Source organism: Medicago truncatula, chromosome 5 (genome assembly GCF_003473485.1).
Source record: "Medicago truncatula cultivar Jemalong A17 chromosome 5, MtrunA17r5.0-ANR, whole genome shotgun sequence".
NCBI lineage: Eukaryota > Viridiplantae > Streptophyta > Magnoliopsida > Fabales > Fabaceae > Medicago > Medicago truncatula.
The window spans coordinates 9,498,064-9,522,760 of NC_053046.1; the positions used below are offsets into that span (position 1 = coordinate 9,498,064).

At 34.0% G+C, this 24,697-nt stretch overlaps 3 protein-coding genes across 4 annotated transcripts; 1 reads left to right on the forward strand and 2 right to left on the reverse strand.

Moving 5' to 3' along the window:
* On the reverse strand, nucleotides 1-7,059 carry LOC11405782 (uncharacterized). Its single transcript, XM_003612276.4, has 14 exons — nucleotides 6,852-7,059; nucleotides 6,679-6,760; nucleotides 6,380-6,490; nucleotides 6,001-6,098; nucleotides 5,803-5,898; nucleotides 5,525-5,661; nucleotides 5,349-5,421; nucleotides 5,213-5,258; nucleotides 4,999-5,108; nucleotides 4,677-4,784; nucleotides 4,525-4,584; nucleotides 3,500-3,561; nucleotides 2,534-2,846; nucleotides 1-1,052 (listed from the first exon to the last, which is right to left on the reverse strand). The coding sequence occupies exons 1-14, from the start codon at nucleotides 6,921-6,923 to the stop codon at nucleotides 279-281; spliced, it is 2,142 nt and encodes a 713-aa protein (XP_003612324.2). The 5' UTR covers nucleotides 6,924-7,059; the 3' UTR covers nucleotides 1-278.
* Nucleotides 7,060-10,991: 3,932 nt separating this feature from the next.
* On the forward strand, nucleotides 10,992-17,403 carry LOC11410903 (ubiquitin domain-containing protein DSK2a). Of its 2 annotated transcripts, none has more exons than XM_024783668.2 (9): nucleotides 10,992-11,441; nucleotides 12,245-12,985; nucleotides 13,125-13,339; nucleotides 13,417-13,527; nucleotides 14,193-14,251; nucleotides 15,280-15,308; nucleotides 16,450-16,533; nucleotides 16,626-16,777; nucleotides 17,121-17,403. In XM_024783668.2, exons 1-8 carry the CDS (start codon nucleotides 11,207-11,209, stop codon nucleotides 16,772-16,774), a joined length of 1,623 nt encoding a protein of 540 aa, XP_024639436.1. In that variant the 5' UTR covers nucleotides 10,992-11,206; the 3' UTR covers nucleotides 16,775-16,777; nucleotides 17,121-17,403. The 2 variants fall into 2 exon arrangements, with proteins under 2 accessions (XP_024639436.1, XP_024639435.1); XM_024783667.2 differs by having other exon boundaries at nucleotides 10,993-11,441; nucleotides 16,444-16,533.
* A 4,833-nt stretch (nucleotides 17,404-22,236) lies between these two features.
* LOC11408562 (PR5-like receptor kinase) lies at nucleotides 22,237-23,298 on the reverse strand. Its single transcript, XM_024784710.2, has 2 exons — nucleotides 23,172-23,298; nucleotides 22,237-23,065 (listed from the first exon to the last, which is right to left on the reverse strand). Exons 1-2 carry the CDS (start codon nucleotides 23,233-23,235, stop codon nucleotides 22,560-22,562), a joined length of 570 nt encoding a protein of 189 aa, XP_024640478.1. The 5' UTR covers nucleotides 23,236-23,298; the 3' UTR covers nucleotides 22,237-22,559.
* Nucleotides 23,299-24,697: the final 1,399 nt, after the last annotated feature.

Below are 24,697 nucleotides of genomic sequence, written 5' to 3' on the forward strand. Positions count from 1 at the left end.
TTCTTATAAAAATAGCTTATACATAAATATTTATATGACAAGCGTTTGATTATATGGTTTATCCAAACACATGTAGTATTGTGTCTTTCTCCCAATTATGTCAATATTCCACAAAATAGCAGCATAAGAACAGTCTAGATGAAATAAAGCTTAATTTTAGACTACAATTATGTTTCTATCCAAGACCACGGCAAGAATATCTTCTGCTTCCTCTTGCAAGGAAGACAATATATATTCTATCTCTAAACTATGCTAAAGGAAATATATTATCTTCTACATTACTTGAATAAGCTGGAGAGCGGAGACCGACTTTTCTTACTTTTTTGTGGTTGTTGTCTTCCTTTATCGTTGACAACTTCGTCAACCGACTCATCTGTTGTTACATCCACATTTTTGTTGTGGTTATTGGCTATCACCGGATGATTCTTAGACATTGTAGATTGCGCTGATGTATCTATATTCAGATGCTTGGCGTAGTCTGTAGAAGTTTTACTCGCCCTGGCAATTTTCTTGTCGTCGTTTTTCTTTTCGTCATTTATCAACTGTTTTCTTTTATTACTTTTATTTTTTGGCATAGAGTTCACCATAGATAAATGAACCTCCTGGTGCAACTTAACTGGCTTTTGGTGCTCTTCATTGGTTTCCTTGTACTTACAAAATTCATCCAGGCCTGTTTTCTGCTCTTCAATGCATGCATTCTCAGCCAATTTCTGTTTCTTCAGCTTTTGTGGCCTATGTTCTAAATTTGGTGTTGATAACACCTTTCTTTTATCTTCCCTTGTCACCAATTGGCCAAAATCCTTGGTGCCCTCAGTGTCAGGGTGGCATTTTTCAGTCCCAAAACCGTCCGCATCTCCAATGATTCCACTTTGCATAGTTTGAAGAACAATTTTGCCCAAAACAAATCTAGTCTCTGAAGTATGGCCACTCCCAAGCATGTCATAATTTATCTTTGCGCTTTTCCTTTCACTCTTGTAAAATTTAATATCATTGACCAGCACTTCGAAAATTTCAGAGACAGCTTTCCCTGTTTTCTTTGATACAACTAATACCTGAAAGCCACAAAGTTTTCAGTTGAATAGGAACCTTAGGAATAACCACAAAGTAACACACAGTGAATGATTTGCAGATGGGTAAGAGATGACTTAACTGAACATAAAGGAACAAATTTATAATCAGGTAGTATAAGATTATGGGGAGGAAAGGACAATATCCCAGGATAGGCAAAATCATCTACTATCTCATTCTAATTTCAAATCAGCAACCTGATCGTCCTAATGGCCGTTAACCTAGTGAGTTCATTGCATACTTGCAACGGTGGGTTTGTTCAATTTTGTTTACGTTGAACCATGTTGGTTAAAACTCAATACAACATCATTTGCCTCTTTTGCATTAGGGTTCGTGTTGGGATGCTACATGCGTCTGTGGAGTCAAATGTTACAATTTCGAGATGTGTAAAAATATGTAAAACTCTAAATTACTGTGTATCTATAATGAGATCACAATAAATACATTGAATGCTTATTTAGTAAACACTAGGTCTAGAAAGTTGTATACTCTAAGAGTAATAACAATGCCTTATTTCTTAATTTTAGCAAGATGAATGGTTTGTGCACAACAAAGCCTTATTATTCAGCTGTTGCATTTATGGTTTTCTAGATAACACGCCGCTATTTTAGGCAAATGCAGGGAAAGTAACCATTATATTGTAGACTCGTTCGGTAGCCATTGAACTCACGATTTTATGTGAGTATATACGAGTCTACCTTAGTTTACATATAAATGACTATGCAAGTGAGTAAACTCGATTTTGTTACCTAGTTGTAAACTAACATGATTTGCTAGTTTGTTTGACAACTATAGTTATATGAAACCAACTTGATTCCGAAGCTTTCATTTTTGTCATCGATATTATCAATTTGTGTTCTGGCCATCTCCATGCCTTGTTATGTGGAAAAAGGAACCAAAGGTTGTTTTCTGTATCAAATTGGTTGCTTCAGACTGAATATCACAAACTATACATTTTATGCCATAATCAAAACTCAATTGTAATGGATAGGAACACGTGAAATTGATGCAAAAGATGACAAAAAGATTGAGCTGATATGAGTTCACATGTCTCAAACTCTGATTGATTATAGAATCATAAATGGCAGCGGTCTGAAAACTACACTTATAAACTGTGTGGAAATAGTGTGCTTTGGGCACATAAGCTGGAATACTAATGAATAATCTTCAGTCAAATAAACCTCTCTATTTAGTATTCAGTATTCATTTATTTAGTAACATCATATCCCTTTGGAGTATAATTTTCTTCATTGTTACACATGACAGCAGAGCGACATTGTTTTCAATGCTCAAACTCTTACAAACATCTAAGTTCTAACCAGAAAAAAGTATCACACAACCTTAACTGTGGCAGGTTTGAAGAATAACCCAATCAATTAGAACAGAACACAATCATGTTGCAACTATGTGCAGTCAATTTTCAAACCTTAGCTAAAGAAATTTATACCAAAATAGATCTACTTACCATGTGAGGGGGTGGAACAGATGGATATCTAGACAGAGATTGAGAAAGACTTTCAATATTAACCAGCGGATGTATGGAGTCAATCACCAAAGATGCCAATTTAGTGACTGCTTCTGCAATATCTTCATCTGATTTGCATATACTGGACCTCTTTATTTCAGGTTCAAAGTTAACAGACATTTTAGCATGTTCTTTAGCAAACTTGATGCCTCCTTCCCAATCTCCATGATATAGAACAGAAGCAAATGCCCACACCACAAGAGCATCTTGGGGGTTATTTACTAATGCCAGGTGAAATGCTAGCAATCCAATCCTGTAACACATAAAAATGTAGAATGATGTTTCTAAAACTCATCGCTGAGGGAATACAAATTCAAAAACAACAAACCTGAACCTTTTATTTTACTAAGGAAAAGAGCAAGACATACAACCAAGAACCGCCCTAAACTCTTGAATTCACTTCACTACAACTAATTCTTAAATCCCAACCATCCTTACAATAGACCCTTTCGTTCTTTATTAGTCATTTGAATTTTGACCCCAAGTTAACAGAATGATCTATTATCACATTAGAAGGGATTTACGAATTAATTGGGATGAAGTTAACTTTTAAGGTGTTTATAAGCAAAAAAAGACGGTTTAGAATGGTTGTATGCTATGCTCATTTCCAAATGAATTAAAATATACGTTTAAAACTAAAAATAAGCTATTAATGAGTAATCCGTTTTGATCATCCTTGTTGGAAACCCTAGCCGCCGTAATTGCAACCACCTTGCACTTTCTTCATTTAGTATCTAACACCGGCATTATGCTGGACGTGAGTTCAAATCTTGTTGCCGATGTTACAACCGTGGGTGATGTAGAAGTATTTTTGTATGCACTCACTGAGCTTTGAGGTCTATCTTGGCTACGATGAGCCTATGAGACCCAACTCACCAAAAAATTTATTATATAAAAATCACTCACCATAGAGTGCAATCAGAAGGTCGACCGCATCCAACCAAATTATCCATATGGAAGAATAATTTCTGCACAAAAGACAACACAGAACCATGAGAAGAAAGAAGAAAAGTTTGATACCAAAAGTATACTAGTTAATTGTTATATTGTGACTAATCCAATCCTTGTATGAGTACGTGAAAATGAAAAGGCAAAAAATAATTATTTTGACACAACGAAGTTCTCAGACATAAACATTTTCCATTTTCTCATTTTATCTAAACTTTAGATGCCCAACTACTGTTCAATTTTCTTCCTATTCATACAAGCCTAGCCTAAGAATATTCAATAACCTCTTCATATACATTTCTTAATGCTAGACCGATGCAATGTAAGTAACATCATTTAACCTTCAGTCCAATTTATCTTTAGCTTTATCAGGAAAAGTAGAATCAAATTAACAATCCTTTACTAATCTACGTATTGTTTGGAGCTTTTAAGTGGAATTTCAGTTACATATGTAGGCCAATAAGAACAAGATAACCAAATCAAGTTCACTGATCAAGTAATTATATTTTCAATGACGACAGACAATTCATTTATTTTTTTGCAATATTTTAACAAGGTAGTCAATAGCATGCTATACCAAAGAAGTATGCTGTAGTCCACTTTAGCAGCCGTTAAATGCTTAGAAAAAAAGTTATATTAAGGGTGTTATAGGTATTCTTTCCTTCTGATGCACGGCTATATACATTGAACTCCAATTTTCTGTTACTTTAAGCCTTTATTTGCATGAACTTGTTGGATATTTTTCATTTAAGAATATTTCATGAATTTTGGGTATTAATATAATTTTAATCATTTATGATTTAGTTTTAATTATTTAATATACAAAAAAAATCATAATGGCGACTATCCTTCTATGCTTAATGGTTAAACTATCAACTTAGAGTAGCACATTCCTTCAGCTTCTAATGACTTTAGCATTTGCATTCACTGAATCATATAAGATAAAATGTTTGTTCTAGAATTATTTTGCAAATTTAACTCACCATCAACATATTGGAATCCTGAGCATCTTCTTTAGTAGCTTGTTCGTCAAGATATGCTGCCTATAATCAACTAATGAGTAAAAAATTTATGCGGATGAGAAGCATATTATTAAATTAAAAGACTGAAAAGTCAGCAACTCAGATTCACTTACTTGCACCGGAAGCAAAAATTGAAGCAATTTGAATTTCCAGAGTAAGCGCAGAGACGGCTCAGCAGCTCCATAAGACAGCATATAGTTCATTTCAATCATCATTCTATCCTGAGGTATATAAAAATAGCAGCTACTAGATGAGAAACTAATTTATATCCAAAAAGAACATGTTATTGGCATGCTGTACCCTTTCTGATTGTCATTGACTAATAGACTGAAGTGCAACAAATACGAGGAGAATCAATACCAGTAAAACTGAACGATATAAATTTTCATGTGCCAAATTCAGGCAGCATATCATCATAAAATCCAAACGAGGTACCTTGTTCAAGTCCTCAACTAGGGAAGAGCATGTCCAGATTGCAGCCTCAATCTCCCTTGATAATGATAAACCTAGACGAGCTGCAATTCTGAAGCCACGCAAAATTCTCCCTGCAGAGAAATTTCACAACGACATTCATTTTCATAGTGGATGCTTATCAATATGGTCAGAGTTCCTAATTTCAAAATGCTGATTAGAGTATGATACTACCTACCTGGATCCTCTTTAAAGGAAATCTGAGCAGGGATCACGGTTTCTAGCTGAATCCATGTGACCAAGCAGAATATTTATCAGTATACTGTCATTCTTGAAGGCATAAACATTCATTACCAGATCAAATAAAGAATTACCTTTAAGGACCTCAAATCAGCCATTCCATTGGCATAATCATATATTTTATTGGCAAAGGGATCATAAAATAAACTGCTTTCAATAAGAAATGGATTAACAAGACAACCAGGGATAAAAAAAGTCTATCTCGAAGATAAAAACTTGGGGGTGACAAAAAACAAAAACTCACAAATACCTATTAATTGTAAAGTCTCTGCGCAAAGAGTTTTTGCAGAGGAATCGGTTTTCTTTATTCTTACATTTGGGCATCAGAGAGTGTAAAACATTTTTCATTGCTTTGGGAGTTTCTGATTCCGTGTGAAAACTGGTTACCTGATCAAATATAAGTAATTAATTTCTCGATATTACATTAATCACAGAAGAATCTCCAAAAGAAGAGCACATTAAATCACACATATAGTATGTATTTAAACAAGGATAGCGATAATCTTGTATAACTCCTCATGAACAAACCTCTATTACCGAACCTTGCATATGAACCAGGCATACTGGAAAACGCCGCCCAACAACGTCAGCACGATGACCAAAACGACGAAACAGCCTCTTCACCTATCAGATATATTATAGAAGAAAAAAGGTGTTTTAAAACTCACTAAAAATGAATAATGTGCATCTAATTTATTTGATAAGTCGAATGATTGTCATACAAACCTCAATAAGCTTCGCTGTGGTGACAACATCAAAATCTTTTGGAGTTCTATTCAGTACTAGATCTCTCACACACCCACCTACTAAGTAGGACTTTAACCCTGCAACTCACAAAAGGTAAACAAATCCTGTTAAACAAAAAGAAAATTGGAGTCTTAACAAAACAGACAAAAGAGAATGATATTTGATACCATAATTTTTTTAAAAGATAAAAGGAAAGGGAAAAAATCACAAAAGGTCCAAAGAAATAAACTTGCAACGAAACCAACGCGTCTGTATCATGATCAGGGAGGCAGTAGTAGTTAGAAGAGGGTAATATTTTACGAGTCTGTACATAAATTCTCTCGACAAAGAATATAGCGGGGTATAAGAAGATTCTTACCTTTGTCCTGAAGAAGTTTGAGGACGAAGTGAGACGGTTTTGAAATCATAGAGCCGGTAACGCCAAGCTTCCATGCATCGAAAGTCTTCCAGTTTGAAATGTCAATGCGGCCTGTCAAATATCCAAAAGTTCGATTAAATCTCAAATGCATGTAACCAAAACAACCCTTAGCATGGAATTCTACACACAACAAGAAAATAAAAAATGAAAACAAAAATGTAACCCGTATAAACGCAACTATAACAAAATAAAAAAAAAGGTTTTACATTTCAAACTAAAAAATGTAGAAGCAAATGTACCACGAGAAAGTGAGGAATCTGATTCGGTTTCTGAAGAGGAATGATATTGCAGTGGTTGTTTGGGTGAAGATGAACAGAAGCACTGGAAGAAGTAATTGAAGGGTAGTTTAGAAAAGATATACACAAGGTGTTTGATAAAATGCGTGAACCAAAATAAGAGGAGAGAGGGGTACCCGTGAGTTGTTGATGAGAGTTTTGAAGTGAGTGAACACTCCGCGCTTGCTGTTGTTGTTCGTTCTCAGCATTGTTGAAACGAAACGAAACAACTTCACCGTTAATTAGTCATAGATTTTGTTCAATTTGAGCGCCACGGTGCTCCTCACACTAATTCCAATGATTTAAAAAAACGAACCGGAGATCAAACTAGACCTCTTATTTATGGTTCAATTGGTTGAACCGTGAATCACGTAATTAATAAATATAGCTTTTTTTTAAAAATAAATAAATATAGCTAGGGAATAAAGATCATTTCCCTAAAAAAGAAAATAAAGATTGTATCATTGGTGGTGAACATAGTTTTATTGATGGTGATAAATTGGAGTTGAAGTTTGAATCTCAAACACTTCACATTTCATCTTATAGATGAAATCTAGCCGCTACGTTATTTGCCAAAAAAAGAATAAAAATCATTTTTTGAGGATAAATTGTGGGGTTATGAATTACTAAAGTGTTTTTTCTCTCTTTTTATTTTATTTTAATCTCTCTATTCTCTTGTACTTCCTTATCCTACTCTTTTTATCTACAACTCAAAACATCATACGACGCCTTACCATTCAAAACATATTTGACGATCTTCAATTGAAATCTAACCTCTTCGTGTTCCATAATACTAGCCTCGTTTACATCTAGTTTCTTCAGCAAATTACACTATAGAGGTTTGTCGGAAAATCGCATGAAAAAAGTAACGAAAAAATGAATATTAATTTAAAACTTTGTACCGAACAATTTTCTAAAATTATGTCCAATTAGCAGTATGATTTGGTTTCTTTGCCTCACAAAATTGAAAGTGCAAACGAAAATAAAAGATTGAATCTTACAGTAATTACACATATATCGTTTTATTTGATTGAAGACTCTCTTTATGAGTACACTGCATAACCTCGACCATTGTCAATAGTCTCATTACGCAAACTAGCAAAACTGCAATCCCTTATGATTGTAGCAAATTGCAAATGGGAAGTGTTGCAGTCCTTCTCCTGGCCAACTTTATACCCTAAATATAACCCCGCCTCATTCGAAGCTTTTAACATAACATTCAACTCTTCAATAGCAATCAGCAAAAAAAATGAAAGTGGATCACACCGAAGAATGCCCCTTTCTAATTTAGATTCATTGGTTGGATTACCATTCATAAGAACCAACACCGTTGAAGTGCTCACGCATTCCACAATCCTTTTACGCCACAAGATTGGGAAATTCATCATTTTCTTCTTCTCATTATAACATCTAAATAAATCCATTCCACACAATCATACTCCTTTTCAAAACCTACCTTATACAATAATAATTCGTTCTTTATCTTTACACACATCATCCAACAACTTGCTAGCAATAAGAATTCAGTCTAGAATTTTCCTTCTTTTTACAAAAACATATTAGGTATTAGATATCACTTTACCAGCAATCTTCTTTAATCTATTATGCAACACCTTTGTCAACACCTTATACTTACACCCACAAGGGAAAAAGGTATAAAATCTGACAAACACGTGGACTTTCAACATTAGGGATTAGAGCAATAAATGTATTATTCACACCTTTTGCCTATCTTTAATTTCGATGAAATTCTCTGACAAATCTCAAAACATCAGTTTTAATTTCCGTCCAAAAACAAACATTTTGGTGATGATTCAAAGATTAATGTTTTGGAGTCTCTTCCCATTAAGCGAAAAAAACTCCTTTGTGATAATGTTTCTCAGGCTCACATTTCAAAATGTTTGTTTGCTTTCTATTTATTTTTTATTTTTTTTACCTTTCTCTTAGACTTCTCCCTCTTTTTATACCAAAAACTAATATTTCATGCAAGGTCTAATTAATTGGTTAAATAAATTGCACGTACTTACAAACAAATTATTACAAATACTTAAATAAAGAGTGTTTTTTTTCTTCTTTCAAATAGCCTAGTGATTAGAGAAATTTACCTTAACGGCGAATAAGTGGGATGCCGAGGTTCGACCCCGGCCCTGCATATAATATGCATCACCTTTACCAAATGAGTTAAGTACACATGGACAAATAAAGAGTGTTTAATCTAAGGAATACTTAAACAATTTATTTCCCTTCTTTTATAAGGTCCAATTAAACAATGCTTACTAGAGCCAAGTTTTGTTATTTTACCATAAATGAGCTAAGCTATCTTCGTTCCAAGTTGCTTATGCAAACAATAAATCTCCCATACTTTTATTAGGTAGCTGCCCTACCAGGCTACCACATTCATTATCTGCTACCACTTTCAACATCATTTTCAATCAATTGAAAAAACGCACCATTGTTTTCAACCAATCGACTATTTTTTTTTTTGTTGAGGGAATCGACTATTTATTATTATTTACGGGAAAATACTAACAAAATTAAAATAAACTTTACTAGATTTTTTCCCATGTTCCGCTCGAATTTATTGTAAAGGAATTGACATACAAATAATAAAATGCAATATATAATTGATAACGGTGAAAAAAATAAGTTGCAAGGTCAGATATTTCCATTTACAAAGTTCTAAATATCAAAATATATGATTTTTGTGTTGTGTGTGAAATTTTTACACGGTTTAGTTTTTATTTTATTTTAGAGAAACACGTTTAGGGCTTGATATATATAACCAAGTTTACATGGAAATTAGGGTAGCCGAGTTTGCATGGAAATTAGGGCATTCTGTTTGTAAACGTATTAAATAAGTTAGAAAATATTGTAAAAAAAAAAGGCATGAAATTGGTTCATAAAAAAAAATTACAAAATATTGTAAAAAAAAAGGCACGAAATTAGTGCAATGAAATTTTATAGTATTGTGTACAAAATATTGTCAAAAAGAGAAAGGCAAGAGGATAGCAAAAAAAAAAAAAAGGCAAGAGGATAAGAATGAAATTGGTGCGATCCATTTTTTTAGTATTAAATAAGTGTACAAAATATTTCCTTAAATAAGAAAATATACAAAAAATTGTCAAAAAAATAAAATAAAATAAGTATAAAATAGAAGACATCAAACATTGATATGCTCATAGTTTCTAAAACAAACGTTGATCATTAAATAAGTGTAGAAAATCTTTCATTAAAAAAGAAAAGAAAAGAAAAGGCAAAGGATACGAATGAAATTGATGCGACACTTTTTTTTTAGATGAAATTTGTTAGGTTAAATAATTGCAAATCTAATAAAGCAAATAAACGGAAAAAAATTAGGTTAAATTGTTGCAGACGTAACAAAATTAATAAATAAGGATTTTGAAAATTATATATTCAACATATTAAAACTTAAGAATAATTTTTTCCATAAAGTCTTGACCAATTTTTTTTCTTCTTTCCCATAAAGTTCATAAATGATTTCATCTTTTAAATCCTCTTAACAAATGTCATAAAAACATCAACATTTGTTAGCATGACACTTATTTATAAATACATAGACCTTGGTCCCATAATAATTAAATGTTTTTATAGTAGTAAAAAACAATTAAAAATAGTAAGAACAAACCCCATCATATTCACGCGTTATACAAAGAGATTGGGCCTCCTTATCACATGTGGTCCTATTGTGGTATTAAAGATCATAACAAAGAGCAAACATTCAAAATAATCTTCTTTGTACCTCAATTGATACTTATTAGAGATGTTATATGCAAGGATTAAGTTCAAACTCTAAATTTATCATTTCTCCACAAGAGTGTCAATCTAGCAAGTAACATCCAAACCACTTGATAAAAAAAATTCTCAAACTTTGTAGCATACTTTCAAATAGGTTATTATGATGAATATTTGAAAAAAAAAAGATTTTGACTCTATTAATTCATTAAATTGATTTTATATTTAACCACTTACTCTGAATTAAGTCTCTACATATATATATTTTTTTTTGAAAAATGGTTTCTATATATTCCAACAACCTACAATCAATTTAATTATTTACTTTATTTAATTAATAATCATAAAATCATATACTATTTATCTAACAAGGTCCTAGAAAATAAAGACTAATTTGATGATTTATTTATTCGTATAAGAGGTTGTGTTCCACTACGCGCTAGTTAAGCACGTGAGTAGAAAGTTTTCTAAAAAAAACGAACATCAATTCTTCTTTCCCTGCGTAGGTGGGTTAGTCTCTCTCTCTCTCTCTCTCATTTTATTTTCTTATTTCGCAAGTCTATTTTATTTCTTTTTATTTCTCAGTTTATCTTTCTCACAAATTCTCAAATTCAATTTCATTTCATCCCAAAATTTCACACGCTTCCAATTTCATTCCCAAATCGTTTTCTAGGGTTAGGGTTTCGATCCACAACCGTAACTACTAACTACCTTCAATTTCCCTCCCACCGACGCCGCCATGGGAGGTGACGCAACCGCTGAAACCACCACGGAGCCACAATCAACCGACGGAGGAGTTAAGATCAACATTCGTTGTTCCAATGGTTCCAAATTTTCCGTTCAGATTAGCCTCGATTCCACCGTTGTTTCCTTCAAGGATGTTATTGCTCAGAACTGCGATATTTCTGCTGATCAACAACGGTTGATTTATAAGGGAAGAATTCTTAAGGATGATCAAACGCTTCAAAGCTACGGTATGAACCCGATCTTCCAATTATTTCTATATTTGTTCGTGTTTTTAGATTCTGAGTTTTGTTCCTGATGCTTAATTTTATGTAATAATTGAAAATTAAAGATATGTTTGTGTAATTTTTTGATTGTATTGCTTTTGATTTTATCATTTTTTCGTGCTTTTTGGTTTATTATATTAATTTATCTCACTTATTTGAGAATGCACGATAACCTATCTAGCACCTAATCAAAGGTGTCATTTTTGACATCGACACATATGACTATCATGAATTATGTTATTTTCTCAAATTGTTATTGGTGTCACCATGCGAGTGACGTGTGTTTCAGGTGTCCGTGTCTATGTTTTTATTATATAGTCTATAACTCCAGTATTTGCATTTGTATGGGTTAACAATAACATAGGATGAATTTGTCGACAATCAATGGAACATGGAATTAGATTTAAACACTATTTTATTTGGATGTAAAGGGGTTGTATTGTACTTTTTAGAGTGAAAATACGAGGATTAAAATCATTGTTTATTTTATGCTGTCAGGAATTGATTTGTTCATATGGAAATTCTTTGGTGTTTCAGAGGGGTTAGGATCGTCTCCATTTAGGAGCATATCCATTTCTTCTATTTAGAAAGAGAGACACAAGTTTGAAGAAAATTATAAAATAATAATTAATAGTGGTGGGACCCACTATATCTCTAAATGGCATCCTCCATTTATTTTGATAAATGGAGAGCATCCTAACTTGTTTCCGAGAGTATTTAGCGAATGTGTGAATATAATTTTCTTTTGTATTTGGATTTATTTATAGGTTTGGAGGCAGATCACACTGTCCATTTGGTTCGTGGCTTTACGCCTGCCAATACAACTGGTGGGGCTAATACCACTGGTGCCAATACGACTACTACTAATGCTAGAGCTGCTGGTGCTAATGAGGGTGGGGGATTAGGAGGACCTGGACTTGGAGCTTCACTGTTTCCAGGACTAGGAGGTATCAATGGGATGGGAGGAGGTGGTGGTCTCAATAGTTTATTTGGAGCAGGGCCTCCAGATCTTGAACAATTGCAGCAACCATTTATGTCAAATCCCAATTTAGTGAGAGAAATAATGAACTCACCTGCCATGCAAAATTTATTAAATAATCCCGAGATAGTGCGCAACCTTCTAATGAGTAACCCACAGATGCAAGAGCTCATGGATAGAAACCCTGAGCTGGCACACATACTTAATGATCCTAGCACACTTCGCCAGACACTTGAGGCTACAAGAAACCCTGAGATCATGCGTGAAATGATGAGGAATACAGACAGAGCTATGAGCAACATTGAATCTTCTCCTGAGGGGTTTAATATGCTGAGGCGCATGTATGAAAATGTTCAAGAACCATTTTTAAATGCCACCACAATGGCAGGAAATGACAGTTCCAGAATTTTGGGGACTCAAGGTGGCCAAACGAGGAATCCATCGACCAATCCCTCAACTACTAATGCTGAAGCAACTTCCCCTGTACCCAATACTAACCCACTTCCTAATCCTTGGTCATCTGCTCCAAGTAAGTATGATTTTTTCATCATGATCAACTGATCAAGGAACTTAATGCCCCGCGGTTTATCACAATTTTCAAGTTTTTTTGATGTTTCAATTTATTTGTTATGTTCTAAAGCCTTACAAACCAATGCTTGTTATTTTAGCTGGAGGTGCCCAAACTAATGTCAGGAGATCAACACCTACTGCTGCAGATGCTCGGCAGCAGACACCCACTGGCTTAGGCGGGCTTGGTATGCCAGATCTCGAAGGCATGTTGGGTGGTATGCCAGATGCTGGTTCATTGACCCAATTAATGCAAAATCCAGCTATTTCTCAAATGATGCAAAGTATCATGTCCAATCCTCAAACAATGAATCAGGTATTTACTTAATGTGCGTAGAAGTTATGTTATGCATGCTATTGAACTGATATCTCTAACGTCTTGGTTTATTTTAGATTCTTGGTATGAATACTGATCAGCGTGGGATGCCTGATATGAATTCAATGAGAGAAGTGATGCAAAACCCGGAGTTTCTTCGAATGTTTTCCTCACCCGAGACAATGCAGGTAGGCAGATTTAGAATGCTCTCGTCTGTTGATGAATCTGAGCTAACAGGCTCTCTCAATCAGTGTTGAGTACATTACAATCAACGTGTTAATAAGTTTGTGGTGCAACGCTGAAGCATTTAATCGTACACTCATTTTAGGAGAACATTAATTTTTAATGTTTCTATAGATATTTTCACTTTTGTTTCTCCGGCACTGTGATAAATTGTATGAGTAATAAGGTTTTCACTTTTCAGGATTAAAAAATAATGACTAATGAGTGCAAGAGTCAGACCTAGATCTAGTGGTTGGATAGTGGCCTCCTAGCTGAGCCTTTGAAAATTAATCGACTGTGACAATTTGTGATTACATTTTGACGAGCTTTTTGCGTTAGAAAATAGGATTTTACCAATTAATGTGATCCATTGTTGTCTAATAGCAGCTATAGGATAGCAAATTTTGGACTAACGGCTACTGTTCCACGATACAGGATTCAGTACAAAGTGTTGTCAGACAGTTGCTATTGTATTGCTATAGCACTGTAGCTTAGCAGAATTTGAACGAAATTCTACTTCCCACAATCTGGGATTGACAACACCGATGTGCTCTATTATGATAAAGAGTTATTGTTGTTTTGTACCTAGATATACTAAATAAATTAATTCGTGTCCTATCAACTGTGGCAGCAACTCTTGTCTATGCAGCAAGCTCTTATGACTCAACTTGGACAGCAGCAATCAACACAGTAAGTAACGGAGCAATCCTAACATTCAATCATTAATTTTTGCTAGCTTGATTTATACTTGTACTTTGATGTTCAATTGTATTGATCATATATCTTAATCATATGCTATGAAACATGGATGTGCCAAAATGGTAGGTGCTCATGTACCTTGTATCTACTGGGTACATATATGCTTGGTTGGGTTTGTACAATTGTTAAAAAGAAAATAGTAAATGGGATCTCGGGCTTGGATACGGCATGATGTTTGTTGGGCATGGCTTGAGAAAAAAAATGTAGGCATTTTGGGTCCACAGATGAGAGAGTGTGAGAAGAGCTAATCTTTACCATTTGATCTCTCATGGGTGCTCTATATTTATTTAGAGCAAAACCGTTATTGATTCTTGGTCATCTATGTATATATATGGTCTAGATCCAACCAAACTCAGTTTTTTTGCTCTTAGGACTTGATAAAATATGAATGCCCGTGTGTAGCTGGATGAGCTTTCTTGCCTCCTCTTTTTTTGGTTATAGCTTTTTTTTTGGAAATATTTGTTGTTGTAGCTTGTTTCCTTTTGCTGATCATGATTGTCAGATGCTATGCATAAAAAACAATTCTTTGGTTTTTGTGCAATAAAATCCTTGAAAGTGTGTGTTTTATTATCTGTCTAAGTAAAGATGTACAATTTAGGTCTGAGTCTACATTTATTATCACACTATAAGCACCTACTTAAATGTGCAAACACAGCCTAGATGGGTATGGCTCACCATAATGGCCTTTTTCTGATGACATTTGACATTTGCATGAGTTGTATTTGAACCTAGGGTTCCTTCATTCAAATCCTGCTATAAATCCTTGAGTATGTGATTTGCATTGGGGTAATCCTTCTGTCATCCTAAACTTTTCTTAACCTGCCCCCAATACAACTTCAGTGGAAATTTGCCTTGTGACTAAATAAGTAGTGAAGTTTGAATTTTGATGCTCGTTTTGATTTTATTTTGTTTACTATTTGCTTCTGGCTGGGTCATCTAAAATGATACGCTTTGTGCAGGGAACCAGGCCAAACAGGTGGAGGCACTGGTATGCAAGACAATTTTGCATTCTTTTATGGTTTCTGTTTATAGAACTATGCTCTGTTAGTCTGTTTGGAATATTTCAGCACTTCACTTCAAATTCCTTGACCATCTCTTAAGATCACCAATCTAAATTTGAATTATTGCGAATTATAATGTTTTGGATCAATGGAACATTTAATAATGTGTTTGTGTATCCTTTTCTACATGCTCTCTGCATCTTTATGTTGAAAATTTGTCTACTATGACGTTTTCCCTAAGATCTTAGCTAAGTCTTTTATTAGGTGGATGATAAATCATATAGGTTGATCTGGGTGTTTAAGTTATGTGGCCCTTGAGGTAGGGCAGTGCCTTAAACCGTTTCTAACCAAATTTAAGCCGCGCCTAACTGAATCCTTCGTGTCCATTTATACATGTGAAACCATTTACATGGCCAACCAAATGGCATGGGCAATAAAGCCGAAGCTTTAGGCCAATAAAACCAAAGCTTTAGGCCTCCTCTTCTGCAAGGCTTCAATTTTTATTTCATGTTAGTATGTTATACATGTAGAGGTTGCCAAGGTTTATAAGTGGGTTTTTTCTTCTTCATAAAAAAGACCCTTCATCTCCTCTTCTACTAAGGCCTCAATTATATTTGAATGATGTATTTATAAGGTGGTCCAAGTAACCCTTCATCTCCTCCTTCATATGACTTAATCAACTGAAAATATGCCTGCCATCTTTTTTTAGGGTTTACTTTCATAAGGTGTGGGTGCCATCTCTATTTCTTTTTGCCTGACTGGTCCCATCCCTCTATTTCTTTTTGCCCTTGCCTCTCATTCGCCATTTCAGATATTCCTGTTGGTGGTGCCATTATAATCGCAACCGCCATACCCTGCCATGAATACCACATATACAGTAGCTTACCTAATACCCAAATACTGTGCTGCATGTTGCCACCAATACTGCTGTTTTAGTCAGCCTTGCTTTTGAAGGTCCCATGCATCTATAGAATAGCAATGATGGGGGAGGTTTTTAAGGGGGCAGCTGGATGATGCAATTGCCATTATTGCACATTAAAAAATTACAATTTTTTTACATTAAAAAATTACGATTTTTTTTTTTTTTTTTTTGTAATTGCTTAAATTTGTATCTGTTACTAGGACCAGTGAACAACTTGGGGTTGGAGATGTTATCGAGCATGTTTGGTGGACTTGGAGCTGGTAGCCTAGCTGTTCCAAACAGATCAAATGGTTAGTTAGGATTGCTATTGTTTTTGTAATTTTCTACCTGCATTACTATTCTAAATAATTTTTATACTGATCTCTCCTCGATGTCTTCCCAGAGCCTCCAGAGACATTGTATGCTACCCAGCTTACCCAGCTTCAAGAGATGGGATTCTTTGACACACAAGAGAACTTAAGGGCTCTTATTGCTACATCAGGGAATGTTCATGCAGCGGTTGAGCGACTTTTGGGAAACTCTGGACAGTAGCAGGTAAAATTGGCTGATTTCCTTTGGTGAAGGTTCTTCAGTGGATTGAGTTTGATCCATTCAAACTCAGTTGCGTTCAACCGCCTTGTTTGGCATTTAAATATAATTTCCAAATTATAATGGTTGAGACACAAAACTGACTGGTGATATAGGTTATACGTTGGGCTGAATCTGTGATTATCACTTATCCTCTTTCAAGTTCTGATGACATGTTTACTTCATGTACATATGTTAATAATTGTTTTAGACACCCGAGATTATATTTTAAGACCGTTCATGTATTAATATATTTTTTGGTTATTCATTTATTAATACTTCAATAACTTCATAGTTGCTGATTTGGCAGGTGGGAAGGGACACAAGACTAGCAATTTAAAATCCCAAACGCTAAAATGTGGTGTGAGATATTTTATCAGTTTACTTTTGATTTTCGTTATCGGAATTATGTTCAAACAAATCTGTTGATTTTTTAACATTTAGAGTCCAACATTCCAATTACTAATCATAGATTGAACAACAAGAAAATACAAGCCTTTTGTATCAAATACGTGTATATTTTTTTTACTTGCACATTTGCAAGTATTGGCCTCAAGATACACTAAAAGAAGGGGTTCATGTTCGACGATGAATTTTTTTTTTTTTTTTGAAGTATTTGAAGATGAACTTAGTTATAATATTATAAGGATGCATATAATTATAATTTTTATAAGGCCGTTTTCTTTTATTTTTTGGGTTGTCATTTGAGTTGTTAACCTTGTTCCCAATTTTTATGTCAAGATTAAACAATAAAGAAATGAATCTATTTTTGATGTATGAAATTCTTTCAAATTTATTCTCTCTAAAGAGACTACAATGTTTTGGAACCTAAATATTTGGTAACATCGTTGGTACGATAACAAACCCTTTTCCGTAGTAAAGGGAAAATTTATACATAAGCTCCTCAAAGATATATGCTTCTTGGCCATTAAACTTCAATGAAGGTTCTCAATGCTGATATTTTTTAAATGTTTTTCTCCTATCGAACTTGAAGTTTAAATTCCTTTCCGTCACGTTAGTGATGAACTCCGCAACTCTCGTTGTAAGTTTATACCAGAACAATATCTCGACGCCAAAAAATGCAACATCCTCTCATAAATACAACATACTTATTTTTTATTTTTTTTTTGTATGAAAAAATTATAACATTTCATTAATTATAGTAGTTTGGATACATGTAGTAACTCCATAAATAATTGAAAAGTAGCTGAAGTTGTGACCATCTTAGAGAGTTGATGAGCAACTTCATTAACTTGTTTTTGAATAAACTCAACATGCGAATTTGCAATAGTGATCCTCTACGTTACATTTAGACTGATATGATAGCACCAAAGTCAAATCCACTTTTATACTGTTAAAAATATCCACTACCCTTTTGGAGTTTAATTCATAGTGACACATTATTTAAATGAAGCTCTTTGAATCATTTTGATGCGTAAAGAAAACATAACACTACAACCTCATCAACATTAAGGATTAGCGAGATCTGTTTTGTCTTTGCGAAAACAAACCAACCTTGATCTTCACAGGAATGAATCATCCGATTCTAAAATTGAATTACAAGGCTGTATTACACAATGGATTGACTACTTGACGATTAAACGAGCTGATATGTTAATATCAACAAGAATGAATTACAAGTATATGTATCAAGAAGATTTTAACAGCGATTATTAAGAAATAGGCATTTACGGGATAATCATTTACTAAATGTTTTAAAAATTTGTAAAAACAATTTATAATACCTTTAAAAGATACATTTAAATTATGCAAAATCTATCATATTACATATGTAGAAACCATTGGAATTGCAATTATTCCTTTCTAAAAATGCTGGTTTTTGGATTTCCAAACCGTTATATTTGAATTTTCAAATTCTATTTTGAAAAAAAATATTCTTGTTGTTAGGTTGAGTCGACTAGGTCGCTCTCTATTATGACCATTAAAATATGGTGTTACCACCATTCTAACTTGTAACATTTTCAAATGTTAATATGATATTTCAACCAGACAAATATTGGCGGTGGTGGATCGTATTGTCTCCGTCTTGGTTGCAGACTTGATGAGTTGCTAATCTTTTTCAAAGCTTGATGAATCAACCCGCATTTATGTTTAAGTGAAAGATAAACACCCTACTCATTCTCCTTGGTGATTTCGTATAGGAAAGGCTTGCAGCTCTTGAAGATAAACACGCTACTCTATCATATGAAAAATGCACATGAATGAATTTACTCACTCTAATTGGCTTGAAATAGGAAAAGACTAATAAATATTTTAACGTAAAGATACATTTATAGGATATATGTAATCAAGCTACAGGTGGAGTGTAGTCTCCTGTAGAGTCGTTAGAGATGGTAAATATTCCAACATAAATTTCCGTCCAATAATAGTATATATATGGTAACATTAGGGCTTGGGGAAAAAGCAACTAATTTGCTTGCTACTCAAGTAAAGTATGGAAAAGCCATTCACGCCCTCAAATGAACATACAACTCACTCTTATTTGCGGCAATCCCTATCTTCCCAATGGCTTCTAATCAAATCTCAATGGCTTCTGATCAACTCTTCCTCTCCTCCGATCTCCTTAACCCCGTCTCCTTTTCTCTCCTTTGCCCTATCGCCTTTTTCGCTTATGGCTCTTTGAAGTCCACGCTCCCTCTTCTTCGCTCGGTAGCCTCTTTCCCAAAGTCCATGCCCCCTCTCCGTCGCATGGTCACCTCTTCCCCCGAGCCCATGCCCCCTGATCTTCTTCGATCGGCCGACTCTTCCCCCAAGCCCCCTCTCATTCGCCTCGTCGCCCCTTCCCTCATAGGTTTATCCGCTTACCGCTCTTTCAACTCCATGCTAGCCTCTTCCGCTTACTACTGTTTCAACTCCATGCCCACGTTTTCCGCTCACAACTGTTTCAATTCCAGGCTTCCTCGGCTTCCTCCGGTCGTCTCTTCACCAAACTCTTCCCCCAAGTCTCCTCTCCTAGGTGTCGCCGCCTCTTCCCTCATAGCCTCTTACACTTACCGCACTTTCAACTCCATGCCAGACTTTTCCGCTTACAACGGTTTCAACTCCATGCCTCCACCTCTCACTCGCCCCCTCACTTACCGCATGCCTAACACTCCCAGTGGCCCCAAAAGTCTCAGTAATTGTTACTTCTAATTTATTAACACTTAATAATATCTTAAATTTCTGTTCATGTTGATTTGATTCTCTCATACTTAAACATTTTCCTTGCTTTATTTTTTTTAGGTCGTAAAGTGAAAATGGATCGATTGAAGGAAAAGGTCAAAACAATGGATTATGAAGATATATTTTCTATCATTTTTTTGGGGTATATGGGCGTCATCTTTCATATCTGGTATATATCATGACTTCCTATTATGAAGGAAACTGATCTGATTCATGTTGAAGTTAAATAGAAGAGTATGGTCTTTTTTTTCTTCATTATTTTTCTTTATTGAGTCATGTTTCCTAGAACAACCACACTTGCAAGAGAGACGCCACACTCTTACTCAAATGCTTAAGGCAATGGGTTTATGAACACACCCCCTCAAGTGTGAGTCCATCTATTCATCATGCTCCCCCTTCAAGGGGAAGCTCTTACTTTGCCTGTATCACCGTTCAAGCGGAAGCTCTTACTTTGCATGTATCACCGTTCCTGCACAAGGAGCCACTTGCTGCTTGTAGCGCCGTTGCAGCTTTCTGCGCAACGACCGGCTGCCTCGGTCGTACCCTTTGTCGAACGGGGCTCTGATACCGCACTTGGGTCACGAGGGGAGCTAGGGGGACCGTCCACATTGAGGCTAGACCAGCACATAAACAAGAGAGACACCACACTCTTACCCAAAATCTTAAGGCAATGGGTTTATGGGTCCTCTTACTTATAAGGTGTTCAACCTTTACTATTCTATCTGATGTGAGACATATAACTCACATTTGCAAACCAACACATGGAAGTTAGATTTTTTTTCCCAATAATGTCATGTTTATTTTCTTTGCTATTGAAAAGTGAAGATGTTGGTCATAATCAATTGATGTTTCATAAATTTTGATTCACATACTTGTTTTCTAGATGTTTCCTTTTGTTCCTTAGTTTCCTTTTTACTTTTAGCATTGCATGACTTGACAAGTTGAAATTATTATTGAGTTTTTGACTAAAAAATAGGATTTTATTGATTTATAACATTAATTAGTGCAAATATATTGCTTCTAATGAATTAAATATATTGCTTCTAGATCTGTTTTATTCTCATGTGCTATATTGTTTCAACACCATTTTTGGCTGGTTTAATTGGAGGACTAGCATTTTGTATTGGTTTTAGTGGCATACTGGATTGCTGCTAGCTTTTATGTTATGACAAATTCTATGGTACACTCAACATTTTGAGTGTACCGGTATACCAAACATTAAATTAATAATTAAATTGATTGTTTTTTGAAGAAAAAATAATTATTTTCTATCATTGACAATTATAATAATTAAATCTTATTTATCAAAAGCTAGCTTTTATGTTATGGCAAATTCTATGGTACACTCGACATTTTGAGTGTACCGGTATACCAAACATTAAATTAATAATTAAATTGATTGTTTTTTGAAGAAAAAATAATTATTTTCTATCATTGACAATTATAATAATTAAATCTTATTTATCAAAAGCGTCGATGAAATAAAATTTACTTTTTTTGAATTTTTATTGCTCATAATGAAGAATATTAATTATTTTTTACGAGAAAATATAAAAATTTAATATAATTCATATAAACGATGAAATGATGTTTTTTTTTTTTTTATTTTTTTTTTTATAAGATGGTGTTTTCTAAAATATAATTAATGACAAATAACAACTTATTTCATAAAATGATCCTTAATTTATAAATTTATGAAGCAGAGTATCGGTACACCTCAATTTATGAGGTGTACCGTAGAAGCTCCCTTATGTTATGCATTGTTCGTACGCGTATTAAACAGATGATCATACATATAAAATAAAGAATTGCGACATGTTGATTTATTATGAATTGTGAATTACTAAAGATACTGGTGAAAATGCACCATTTCATTTCATATATTGTACTATAGTAGAAAACAAGAATAAAAAGGAGAAAGCCAAAAAGTAAAGAAACCAAGGACAATTATTGTCTTGCCTCGGAAAATGACGAGAAAGTCAAAAGCATAAGAAACAAAAGCGAAATAAAAAAAAAGCAGGAAACTAATCAAAGAATCTTGACTCCTTCTTTATTCAGTTCCTCCTCTCCCTTCATAATCATGCGTTTGTTGAAAATATGGTTCTTGCGAAGAAACCAAAGTGGAATTTACATCCCTCAGAAGAACATGACACCGTTAGTGTTATGACCACGGCTATAACAACAAAAGTCAGAATGGAGAGAATCGCTATAACGATCGACTTAATATTGCTTGTTAGCCATGCCCACTTTTCCATAGAACTACTGCACTCAAAGCACATTTTATATTTTAGATAATATATAAACTGTTCCCCAAATTAATACAGTAATTTATTAGAAAAATGAAGGAAAAATAAAATTAATCTTATTCAAAAGATATCTATTTCATGCAAAACATCTTATTGTTTGTCATAACACACACTTAGACTAACCTCTTGGAAGTTGTTTTAGGGCAGAATGTGATGAGGTAATTTGTTGAGTCACATATACCCTGGAACATTTTTGAGGCATCGACGTTGGCAAGAGGGCAAGCACCACTAAAGAATTTGCAAAATTTATGATCGTCAGACTACGAACACGCATTTTTACATGCTACACAGTCACTCCCTCTCATCAATTTTGCTTCGCTTGGACATAGTGAGTTCAAGTCCACGTCGCAGCCAACCATCGTGCATTCTCCGATACCATTTCCAGATTTAGGCTCAATCATTATTGGAATGTTGTAACCTTCCAAGAAACTGACTTTGAAGAAATCTTGTCCGCTTGACGCATTTAAGGTGAATTCTGCTAGTGTAGCAGGTGGTGTGGCGCTTCCATCATCACATTCCACGGTGGAGGAAGAGCAGTCACCCGTGACACATGCAAACTTGCCGTTGATATCATTAGCGCAGAGTGTCCGTGCCCACAAGTGGCCTGACCACGAAGGTGGGATCGCGATAATTATGGTACTCAACTCCCCGGGTGCAAGGGCAAAACCCGTTGTTGAGAGCATTGGGGTGATTGGCCGAGGTGAAATAGCGGGCCAGACTGTGTGGTTGCACTTGTTCACGACTGTAAATGTTGTTGGATAAGCGCCTACAAATAAAAGAATCAATGACATTCATAGAAGACATAAAATAGGAAGAATTCTTGACTTGAATAACAAAATAAAAATTGGGTGATGAGAATGCGTATGACATACCTGCGATGCCGAGGAAGAGATAGAGAATGACAAAGTTGGTTGCAAATTGAGTTGTCGCTAACATCGTTACGTGACTTTTTGGAAGAAAGTAAAAAGTTGGGTTCTCTTAATGTTTTGAGACCCTTACAATGTATAAATATACTTTTTTATCCGGAATTTACGGGTACTCAAACATGGATTCAGATTAGCTTAATTAATTGAATGGGTAGTAGACTAATTTATTTACTTATTTTCACTCAAAAGGAGAATATAATGTTGAACAAATTATATTCAAAAGGAAAAATATTGAATAAATAAGATTTAAATGATTTTGCTAACACAAACAAGATTCTTTTAAGTATTACTTTTGTTAATTACTACGTCAATGTTTTGCATACCCGTTTCTTTCTTACCAAAAGAAAAAATGTTTAAGAAATACGGTTGAAATGATTATGCTAACAAGACGTATTTAGGCTACATAAGTATGCATAAACAAGATTTTTAAGTATTGCTCTCAAAAAAAAAAAAAGATTTTTAATTATTATTTATTTTGTGTTAATTACAACGTCAAAGTTTTGTATACAGTATAGTTTTATAAAAATTAATCCCAACATCAATACAGTATTGTTTTGTGTTCAATTGTTTATCAAAAAAATTCTTTCATTAATACTGCCAATTCTATTTTTTATAGAATGGTATTTAAATCTTATTAGAAACAATTCTTTTGTAGTTGCATTTGTCAAAGATTACATGGAAGTAGATTGAATGTACAAGTTCATCAAAGCAATGATAATTTAATAAAAGTTAGTGGAACCTTTATGTTGGAGTATTATTGGACAAAAACAGGTTGAACTATCCTTCATTTTTCTTTTTGTTGATATACGTAACAGCTTTGCGAACATCAAAATTGAATCAATAGAAAGAAAATTCTTAAAAAAATAATATCAACATAAAAAATATAAATAACATTCGGACCAATTATATTTCTATTTGGATAATGAATCATTTGATTAATTGATATGGACCAATTAATTATACACATCTTAATGAATGAATCAATTTTTAGTTTTATGTATTCGGTTTAGGCATATTATTTTCGGTTTACATATTAAAGTGACGATTTTTTACTTTTATTTTAGTTTATGTTATACTACTTATCAACATAAAACCTTTATCATATCATCAGTTAACAGAATTATTTAATGTCATAAACTAAAGTGATAATGGAAATGCATATTTAAGGACTACTTTACATTTAATTATGATTAGAAACTTTTATGATAGCGAGGTGCAGAGTCTCAGACCAAAATTATCATTTACTCATTTTTGTTATGTTTCTAGTCTTGTGTTCAGGAGAGATCTTGGATCATTAGATAATTCATGAACATTGGCAATTGGTTTTAGATTAATACTCCCTCCGTTTCAAAATACATGTCCAAGTCAACCACTTCACATATGCCAATGCATAATTTTGACTGTTAATATCTTTAATTTTCTGAAGTAAAAAATTATAAAAATTTAATATTTTGAAAATATTTGTCGAGACA